The following is a 10954-nucleotide window of genomic DNA, read 5'->3' on the forward strand; positions in this document are numbered from 1 at the left end:
ATGATAAACACAAATTTCAGAGGAGATGGTAGAAATCGGCCGTTGAAATCCGAGGCGGTCGTGGGGAAAAAAGTCCAGCTTGATTTCTGTTAATGGAGAAGAGATGAAACGTCCTCGAAAGAAATGGAGAAAAACAGTAACGCGGGACCGAGAAATACTCGCGCGGGACGGAGAGAATTTTCGCGCCCAACTTGCTCGTATATACGAGCGGTCATATTTCATGTTTAGTAGCGGTCATGACCGCTGCAGATTTTAGTCCTTCAAGGGACATTCAACAGCGGTCTAGACCGCTGGCGAATCCACAATTGGTGGCGGATTTTATGATCGCTCCTAAATGTCCGCCCCTAAATGTCACGTTTGTTGTAGTGCGCTTAGGGAAAATCGATTCAAATTTTTTCGTTCTACGCAATTAATTCTTCCGTTGCATGTAGCGATTTTGCGCGGGGGTTACAACCCACCTAACATCTTAACTTTTGGGGCCATCTCAGTCACATCCTGATTTCGGCCGCATCATCAGCCATTCATGTAAACGTGAAAGGCTGATTTTTAGGCAATGCACTTCACCGCGAGGGAGGTGAAGCCATCTCTATAAGCATACTGGCATTCATCAAAACATGAGGTGTAAAATGGTGGGTTCCACCCTATCCATGCCTTGGGTGGAGATTGTGGGACCCATCCCATAAATTATGAAGAAAAATGGTGGGCCCACACCATGCATGAGTTTGGGTGGAGCTGATGGGAGCCACCCAATCAAAAGATGTTGTAAAATGGTGGGCCCCTCCCTATGCAAGGATTTGGATGGAGATGGTGGGGCTACTTATGGATGTAAAATGGTGGCCCCTACCCAAACTATGCATGAGCTGTAAGAAATCCACAACAGAAATAATTCCCGTAAAAATTAAGATTAAACTAATAACCATATTTTTTAGATTTGTATTTTGTCATTTTTCACAAGTGAAGACAGAAACGTGCATCTCATAGAAAGGCTCCAATTACCACGAACGAATGGTATTTACATTCCTCAAAACTCTTTTGACACCTTTGCTCCTTTGACTAAACCATCATCCCTATATAGAACACTAAAAACAAGTTAAACTTCTACAAGTGATGGACCTCTCAACAACCCCAAATGATTACAAATACAAGCATAAGGATAATCTTCTTGCTTTCATTGCAGCCATGCTTATGTTATTACTTTTTTCAAGCCTTCTTCACCAAACTAGCTTAACATTCTTGGAGCCCATCACCTTCTCCTTCCCAACTTTTGACCCCGAGAGCTGTGACCCGAGCGGAGATCTTATCTGCACCGGTACTGCGACCGCCGGACATGGGTACATTGATCTCACCGCTGATCGGCAAACAATCAAAAGCAACACATCATCTATGCTAGTGAATAATGTTGGGCGAGTCCTATACAAGCAACCTGTGCTTGCATGGCCTGCGAATCTTGTGACAATCTTCACCGTCCGAATATCCGAAGAACCCAATTCAACTAATCATGGTGATGGGGTGGCGTTCATAATAACAGAGGACAAGGACCCAAGTCCAGACAACAGCCAAGGGGCTTTTTTGGGTCTCTATAACGGCACAAATCAAGGTAGAAAACAAACAAACGAAAAAGGTGTTTATTGGGGAAATTATTTGGTTTTGAGACGGATTTCTTTTTATACTCTGTTTATTGTTAGTATCTCTACTCTAATAAACATCGCACATATGTATGTCATATGCGAATTGCGTATTTCCATGTTTGTTTCTATTGGGCAGGTTTGGATTGCAAGAAAAATATTTCTAATGGAAAAAACTTATTAGGAAGTTTTTTCTTTTCACAATTTAGAGGGAAAGGATATGATTATGGTTAATTTAGAGGGATATTTTATATTGGGAAATGATTTCAGTGCTCAATTGTTTTGATAAACATGCGCTCCACTTGTTTGTCGTGTAGTGTTTAAAGGGTTTTAAGAGCTTTTTGAGAACCGCAATATCCTCTGACATCCCTTTAAATACTACATGACAAACAAGTGGAGCGCATGTTTATCAAAACACTTAAGTGCTGAAATCATTTCCCTTTATATTTCATGGTAAATTCAAGGTCCCTCCAAGTAAAAATTGAATAGGCTGGTTTAAGTTATCTTTTTTGTGTGAAAAAAGTAGGCAATTTTAGAAATATTTTTTCTTTTCAAACGTTTCCAGAAAATTCCTACAATTCAAACAAAGCCTTATGATGCGACTAAATATTAAAAACCTCACTTAGAATGATTCGAGTTGACTCCGGCTGAGTTATGAGTCAACTGTTTTGGATTGAACAAACAGCTATTGAGTTCAAATTCCAATTTTGCTTACTATATATATTGGCCAAACTCATGAGTATATTCCTTCTTTGGATGACACCAAAACCCGTTCTTAAAAACAAAACTATTTTAAGTTAATCTTATTGGAAATCGAACGTTAAGGCCGTTTTGAAAGCCATGAAAAATATAAGGAAAAATAGCCAATGGGGGACACCGAAATACAAGAATTGTTAACGGGGGACACACTTTTGAAAAATTGTTAGAGAGGGACGAAATGGGGGTTATGAAGTCTCTAAAAGGGGGTTATCAAACTCTCAAAAGGGGGTTATCAGCCCTCTTTAACAATTTTTCAAAATTGTGTCCCCCGTTCACAATTCTTGTATTTTGGTGTCCCCCATTGGCAATTTTTCCACAGTACAATATTAGTCTTTTTCACCGACTGGGGGGGGATATCATTTCCGAAAATATATCTTTAGAAAACTAGTATAACTATTAGTCTTTTTCACCCACTAGGGACTATGTGTTGCCTGAAAAATTAGCCTCACTTTTTTGTGACGGGTTGAGATTAATGCCACTAAAAATCAAGTTTCTAATCTCAGCCATTGACAAAATAAATGAATGGCTGATTTTCCGGCAACGCACTCACTTGTGACGGAAATGAGAAAAATGCAAAATTAATGTAGCCATAAATGTGCTTGGGTGACTTCGATCCAATGGGGCGCCCTTGCAGCTGGGTTTTTGAAAAGATGCTCTTCAGTTTAGCATTCTCATAGGGTTATTTGCAAATAGTTTTTAGAGGTATGGAACAAGGCCCTTAATTTCGAGCTTTGAATATTCTTAAATGTCCTATGAACTGATCAAAGGAAAAAATATATTATTATGTAGGCAAAATCCATCAACTAGCTGTGGAGCTAGACACTTTCATGAATGAATTCGATCCCGACGACAACCACATTGGGATTGACCTCAAGAGAATCGTGTCTGAAGCAACGACGTCCCTCGACTCCATTGGTGTAGATCTCAAGAGTGGAAGAGATATTAAAGTTAAGATCGAATATAACGGATGGAATTATAATCTCCAAATATCCTTAGGATACTCTGGAGAAACCTTAATTCCCATCCTCAACTATTCAGTCATCATGTCATCCACTGTCCCAAAGTCCGTCTACGTGGGCTTCACGGGCTCGACTTTTCAGTCATTTGAAACCCACCGGATCCTTAATTGGGCTTTCACGTCAATGCCACTGCCTAACTATTCGCTTATGGGTGATCCCAAGAGTGACAAGATGAGAGATATCTTGATTATCGCCTTTCCGATCATTGTTGGCATTTTGGTCATTGCTTTGGGCTTGTTGCTTGTAATTCGAAAAGCATATAGGCCGAAAAATGAGAATGTGAGGGAGAAAAGAGACATAGAGAGCAGGTCAAGGAGTGCTGCAAATGCTCCCAAGATGTTTACCTTCAAGCAGCTTTCAAAGGCTACACAAAACTTCAGCAAACAGAATCTGTTGGGGACTGGGGGGTTTGGAAGTGTTTTTAGAGGCGAAATTTCGGATCCTCCTTCTATTATAGCTGTCAAAAAGATTTCGTCAACATCCAAACAAGGTTTGTTTCATTGCATTGCATGCTATTAATTATGTGCCGATATATTTATACAAAGAAGAGAACATAGTAATGCACAATCAAAACAACGATTAGGGAAGCTTTAAACCCTAAATTCTTATTTTCTATATTGGCTTTAAACCATCTTAATGTATAGGATTTTGTTCAATTGATGGACATGTACATATCTTGGATACTAATTTCTATCATCAATTGTACAACTATCTTTCGTTTTTTTATCAGAAAAAAAACCCTAGAAGAGAAAAATAGTTTTTGACACTTTTTATATCAATATAGAAACTTTTTAAAATGTAATAAAAGCCCTGTTTGGATTGCAGGAATTTTCTGGGAAAGTTTAGAAAAGAATCCCCCCCCCCCTCAAAAAAAAATCATTACCCTGTTTGTATCGTTCTTTTCCTTTGTTTGATTACATATGAAAAAAGTTTCTTGATTACATATGAAAAAAGTTTCTTAGTACAAGTTTTATTCATAGTGACCTATAATTTATAATGATTCTATAAAAAGAGGAATGCTAAACTCAAGGGCGCCCTTGCAACAATGGGATGAAAAGGTGCCCCCATTGGATCCACGTCAGTGTAGGGAATTTAACCGTGTAGAACTCACCCCTAAAAGCTAGCTATTAGAGGGAGGGTGCCCATTCCCTTATAACCCAGCCCCATTCCCATTACTTTACCGATGTGGGACTATTTGCTTTTGCCTGAAACCCCAACAATCTCCCCCTCCACGCGGAAGCAACGTGGAAAATCTCCCCCTCCATGAGGTGGCAACGTGGACAATCTCGCCCCTCCACGCGGTGGCAACGTGGGAACCACGAGATACTCACTAGGGTTTCCGAGATCTTCCCCGAGGGACATTCCCGCCCATGGAGGCAAACCGGGGTTTCCGAGATCTTCCCCGAGGTACATTGCCACACTAGGAGGCAAACCGGGGTTACCATGCCCTGAGCTCTGATACCACTTGTAGGGAATTTAACCGGGTAGAACTCACCCCTGAAAGCTAGCTATTAGAGGGAGAGTGCCATTCCCTTATAACCCAGCCCCATCCCCATCACTTTACCGATGTGCGACTATTTGCTTTTGTGTAGAACCCCAACCGTCACCATTGTGCAATTAACATCCTTTGACTTTTACGCTATTATAAATGCACTATGGTGATGTGGTCCTTTCATTCCATTTCTGCAAGGGCGCCCCTGAGTTTAGCATTCCTCCCATAAAAATTATCATTTCCCTCTAAATTATGCAAATAAAAAATTTCAAGAAAAAATGTCCTCAAAAATGTTTTTCCTGCAATTTAAACAGAGTCTTAGGGGAAAACTATCTAAGAAAAGGACATTGTTCTCTGTTGCAGTATATTATATTTTGCATTTACAATGATGAAACATTACACAGAAAAAAACACTTTTTCCGTTTATGGAAGGTGCAGCCGGATCACCTCCGTTTTATGGAGAGCTAATGCTTGTTGGGTATTTTGGTTTGACACGACTTCACACTCAAAAGTAAGCCAAAATAAGAAAACTGAATTTGTAACAGGTGAGCGCGAGTACTTGGCAGAGATATGCACAATAGGTCGTTTAAGGCACAAGAACATAGTTCAACTACAGGGATGGTGCCACGAGCGTGACCATCTCTTGCTAGTCTACGAGTATATGCCCAACGGTAGCCTCGACCGTTTCATCTCCAAGGGCTTTTTAGATTGGAGGATGCGCTACAATGTTCTCACAGGCTTAGCCTCAGCATTATTGTACCTCCATGAAGATTGTGGTCACACTGTAGTAGTCCATCGCGATGTAAAACCCAACAATGTGATGTTGGATGCCAACTACAACGCACATCTCGGGGACTTTGGGCTCGCCCGGTTACTTCAAAACGAGACATCGGTGACCACAATGCTTGCTGGGACCCCAGGATATTTGGCACCTGAGTGTAGTTACACTGGTAAGGCGACGCCGGAGTCCGATGTTTTTGGGTTTGGGATTGTGGTGCTAGAGGTGGTGTGTGGGAGAAGATCTGTAGGGGGGATTGGAGAGAACAATTTGGTGGATTATGTATGGGAGCTACATGGGAAGGGTGAGTTGTTGCAAGGTGCAGTGGGCCCTTGGCTAGACGGTAAATTTGAGGAGGAAGAGTTGGTTCGAGCTCTAGTGGTTGGGCTTTCATGTTCTCATCCGGACCCTATGTTGCGACCAAAGATGAGGAAAGTAGTTCAAGTCTTCACCAACTCAAACGAGCCTTTGATGGTTTTGCCTGCATCTAGACCTAATGCTATTTATGTTCCAGTGCTATCTTCTTCCCATTCGTCGAATGCTATGGGCTCGATTGTTGCTACCACTAGCTCTGGTTTGTCCTTAGTATCTTACGATGAGACTTGCCTCGAGTATGGTAGGTGAGAGACATTGATTCATCTATTATGAGATTATCGTGCGTTGATTTGTGCCACTTATTATTACAAGCTGGGAGAACTGAGATTTATTGTGATCTGTAGATGTGAGTTTGTATAGTTTGGGAAAAATTTGCAATTTGGACAATTACTATTGTAAAGATTGGAAAGTAAGCCATTGAATAGGTGGATTTAATTATATAATAGGATTACATGATTCACAAATATCTCTTGTTAACAATCTTGATAAACAAGAATATCTTCAAAGGGATTTGCTATCGTCCATCACAGAAGGCATTTCGTGATGGTCTGTTGCATCTGACAGCAGCCACCTCGTTAATCAAGACAAAACCTGCTGAAAAGTGAGCCTATGTGGCTGCTGTCAGATGCAACAGACCATCCGTGAAATGCCTTTTGCGATGGACGCTAGCAAATCCCATCTCAAAATTACAACTTCCAACTAAAATAGATATACATGCAAGAAAAGAATCTTATTATTATATACAATATGACATATCTTTCTAACAGATCAGTTGTCTAAACTTGGCTAGTTGAGTAATATTTACCCACAATCCAAAGGATTGAGAACCGACTGTTAGCTTGTCCTGTAAGGAATGTGTTGCACACGTCATGTTGTCGTAAGGAGTAAGGATCACTCATATTGAAGAGCAAGAGATAACCAATCTGACGGTGGCCAATTATCTATTGCGATAATTGTTCAATTATGGACCACGATGTGAATTATTATGTCAATGCCAGATATACCAAACTCTCAAGCGGTAAGCAAAAGATACCGATCCTAAGATGCCATTTTCAGCTCCCAAGGCTCAGTGGGAACACATTAGCATGGAATTTATGTTGTGGATTTAGGGAATAATACAGCTTACCAGATTTCTGTTGAGGAACAACCACAACAAACAAACAGCGTTAGTAAAAACTTTTCCGATGCGGTGAGATGAGGCACGGACTATGTCGCTCTCTTTAAGGTGACGTTGCGCCTCCGCGGAAACTAATTCCGATTCTGCAGATTACTGGCCGCAATCACCCCAAGGATACAACAGCCTGACGCACCGTCGATCTCCAAGAACTGCACGATCAAGGAGATTCGAACCCCCGACCACTCCAATTGCCCAACAAAATATGTAAAATAAAAGAAGAAGATAGAAATCTTTGTTCAAAGTAAAGTAGAGAAAGCAAGAAGAAAACAGTAGTTTTTCTCTCTATTATTATGTAGAAAAAATCAGAGAACTTCCTCTTTTATAAATCAAATCATATCCGTTCAACACACCCTTTAATGGAGTAAATATGCCCTTTAAGAAAAGAGTCGTTCAAAAGACGTTACAGATGCCAAAGGTCGCATCCCAACAGTCACTACGTTTAGGAACAACGCAGTTATTCGTAAAAAAGAACGGTGGCTTTATTTACCCAGTTAATTGACGTTCCAGTAAGCCGGCTTACTTTAGGTACGCCGGCTTACCTTATCGATAACGACGAAGTTAAACGGACATAAACAAAAATTAAAATGTAGGGGAAGGAAAAACCTTGACTCTCACGGGCGGCTGGCCGAGCCGAGCCGGGCGGCACGCGTGTGGTATACCCAAAAGTCCTTTCCATTTTCGTAACCAGGTAACGAGTCTAGATTTCTGGTTATTTATGGGTCATAAATCCCTCATCTAGGTGGCGACTCTGTCATTCTCTTTTGTGTAAAATTCAGATTCTTCTAGTGATCCCAAGTTCATGGAAATGATGAATTAAATCACACCTTGCTTGGCTAGGGGGCTTACCCCTGCCCTTATGGGTACTGGGTTGCACGTTTGTTTGCACCCTATGGCCTGGTTGTTGCAGGCTTGGTTGGGTAATTAATAAATCAATAATAAAAAGCACACGCCAATCGCGTGGGTACGAGAGACCAAGAGAGGAGAGAAAGGCGGCTCACGGGCCATTCCCCTCTCGCGGGATCAGCTCCCACAGACTGGCGACTCTGCTGGGGAAACACCTAACTTCATTAAAACTTCAAAGGATAACTCGTTTGAATTTATTTTAATTGGCTCACGAAAACTCTATCTTTTATATGTTTGCTAGATTAGTTTATTTGTCTTGTTTTATTTTCCCATCACATCATACTCAAACTTAATCTAACAAAACTTGAAGGCATCATAGATTGCGCAAACATATTGCACACACTTACAACACTTGCATCTAAACCCCTGCATCTCACATCCACACACGCCCTTTTAGGAACCCAGAGTGTTATTTAGCATGGTTGACTGGGATTTCATCAACTGGTGCCTCTATGCTAGAGAAGCATTCCACCCTTAGCCTAGTACCTTTATGGTGCGTAAACGGATTCGTTGGTTCACGTACTGATACGCCGGACACTGGTACAATATATCGAACACGGATTTGTGCTAAGGGAACTCTTGGCCTTACCCATAGATTAACCCACACATGCATATAGTATACGAACACACGTGCATCACGTGTGTGAGCCGAGCTTAGGATATCCTACCCATTTGTGTCTAGATTAGGCCATAGTCCATCTTCCAATGGCTACGATCGGTCCTTAGGTACACTAACAAAGTCTTAAGTTGAGATCCTGTCTCTACTCCGCTAGATTAGGATTAGGGTTTGATGCCTTCAGGTAACACTGTTAAAATGTACGAATATTAAAAAACTTTGCCTTTGAGATTAGGATATAAATCCCATCTTTCCTAAGATCCCTAAGATCTCTTAGGATTAGTCTATTCTTGATCTATCCGTTGAAAGCAATCATATGCAATCTCATCTAATCTTGTGATCGTGTGTCTTTCATTCTTCTATCATACGATTCGATCATAACTTCATACCAATCTCACCATCCCCTAACTGGCTGGAACAGAGTCTCACGATCTCTCGATTATACAATCTCAAGATCTGATCATACGTGGTCCAGATGATCCAATCTTGTTTATATCGTTTATATCATTGGTCTCTTCTTACTATAGGGGTAACCTGTTATAAGATTATTTCGATAAGTCCCTCAGAGTCCATTCCCATGACCCTTAAACTAGGGGCATTCCCTAGTGCATTCGTGTCGCCATCATCATGTCTCAGTCATTCCTTTGATGTAATAGCTTTTTTCATTAAATAAGACCTCAGTTCCAATGCCTCCTTTGTGCTTATTTCTCCACATGCTTCTATTCTTGATAGCTATAAAAGTGAAACTCCCTTCTCATGATTTTATGATGCTGTCGCATTTCCTCTAAACTACCAATAACTTGTAATCTTGATCCTTCCTTTTGATTTACAGGCATCATGTCTACTTGCAAAATTTTAGATCGGATCCATGGTACATTAAAGGAATCACACATCTATGCTGTAAGTGAGGAGGAGAAAAATTTCCTCGGTTACGTAACCACCATCAAGCTCGATTGGGGGTTACTCTATGCCGCATCAGAGTGTTGGGACCCCGATCATCATGTCTTTCGTTTCGGCGATCAGGATATGTGTCCTACCTTTGAAGAATGGTGAGCCTTGTTGGAATACCCTCTAGGTGGCGCTCCGGGGAAGCCATCTTGCGTACTTGATTATCGTCCTTTATTCCTACGCTTGATGAATAATCCAGATGAATCCATGGACTCTTTCGTAAAAGGTCAAGAAGTGTCTATGCAAGAACTGATCGGCATTTACCCTCCTGTTGGACACTGCGGCCAGGTCGATGTTCAAAAAGCCCGTCATCGCGCTCTGAGATTCTGCTCTTTCGCTAGGTTCCTCAATGTCCAGCCTTCTCGCTTCACGTCAGCTTTTCTTTTAGATCTCGTTGATTAAATAGATGGTGACGCCAATCCAATTCCTACTATACTAGCAGAAACCTTCAATGGATTGGATTATATGGTTCGCCTTCGTGCTAGCTCAGATCCGGGTCGTTAAGTTCGCTCTTTCAATGGGTTTTTCTCAGGATTTCCTGCATTACTCCAGGTGTGGTTGTGTCACAAGCTGAAGATCGCAGCTCCTGTCCATTTTGATAACACATTGTATACCTTTAGCGAGTGGCGTCATGATGTTTTCTTTTATCACAAAAATGGTTGGGTTGGCTGGTTAAATTCTTGCCAACAAGATCAGATTCGTTGACAAATTCCTAGAATTCAAGAAGCTATCTTCAGCACTGGAGAGGCCAACTACATTCACCTTCTTGGTCTCAAAAAGACTTCCTTTTATGTTCCTGCCAGGATTCTATGTCAGTATGGAAGGGAGCAATCTGTGGTATCTCCCCTTCGTCACTTCTAAGCTTATTTTTAGTCTTGTCAGTTTATCTGTGATTTAATAAGAATGAACCATGTACTCAAGCTTTAATGATTGATCAATAAAGTTCATCTTTCTCTCTCATTATCTTCGTCTATATGTATATCATTGTCTACTTTCTTCTATGATTTTAAAATATGTCTTTCAAATATTTCATGGTAGTAACACCATAGCTAAGCCTACTACTCGGGTTCAGATTTCTTCACGATTGGAGAGGAAATCTGTCTCTCCACCACCTTCTCTGAGAACCCCGCCATCTCCTTCTTTCTCATCCTCATCCTCACCAATGGTAGAAAACCAAGATAATCATCCACGCGTTGCCGTTACTGATACTCTCGCCTTAATTCTCCAGCAACTTCAAGAGCTCAAAGAGGAGAACCGAGTTA

The 10954-nt window shown here is 41.1% G+C and overlaps 1 protein-coding gene across 1 annotated transcript; it reads left to right on the forward strand.

Annotated features, from left to right (window-relative positions):
• The first annotated feature begins 1107 nt into the window (after nucleotides 1-1107).
• Nucleotides 1108-6391, forward strand: LOC143846362 (L-type lectin-domain containing receptor kinase IX.1-like). Its single transcript, XM_077354792.1, has 3 exons — nucleotides 1108-1597; nucleotides 3174-3893; nucleotides 5441-6391. Exons 1-3 carry the CDS (start codon nucleotides 1108-1110, stop codon nucleotides 6295-6297), a joined length of 2067 nt encoding a protein of 688 aa, XP_077210907.1. The 3' UTR covers nucleotides 6298-6391.
• The last annotated feature ends 4563 nt before the right edge of the window (nucleotides 6392-10954 follow it).

The sequence above is a fragment of the Tasmannia lanceolata genome, unplaced genomic scaffold (genome assembly GCF_043159265.1).
Source record: "Tasmannia lanceolata isolate RefF3 unplaced genomic scaffold, GAP_Taslan_0.1 ptg000015l, whole genome shotgun sequence".
NCBI classification, from domain to species: Eukaryota; Viridiplantae; Streptophyta; class Magnoliopsida; order Canellales; family Winteraceae; genus Tasmannia; species Tasmannia lanceolata.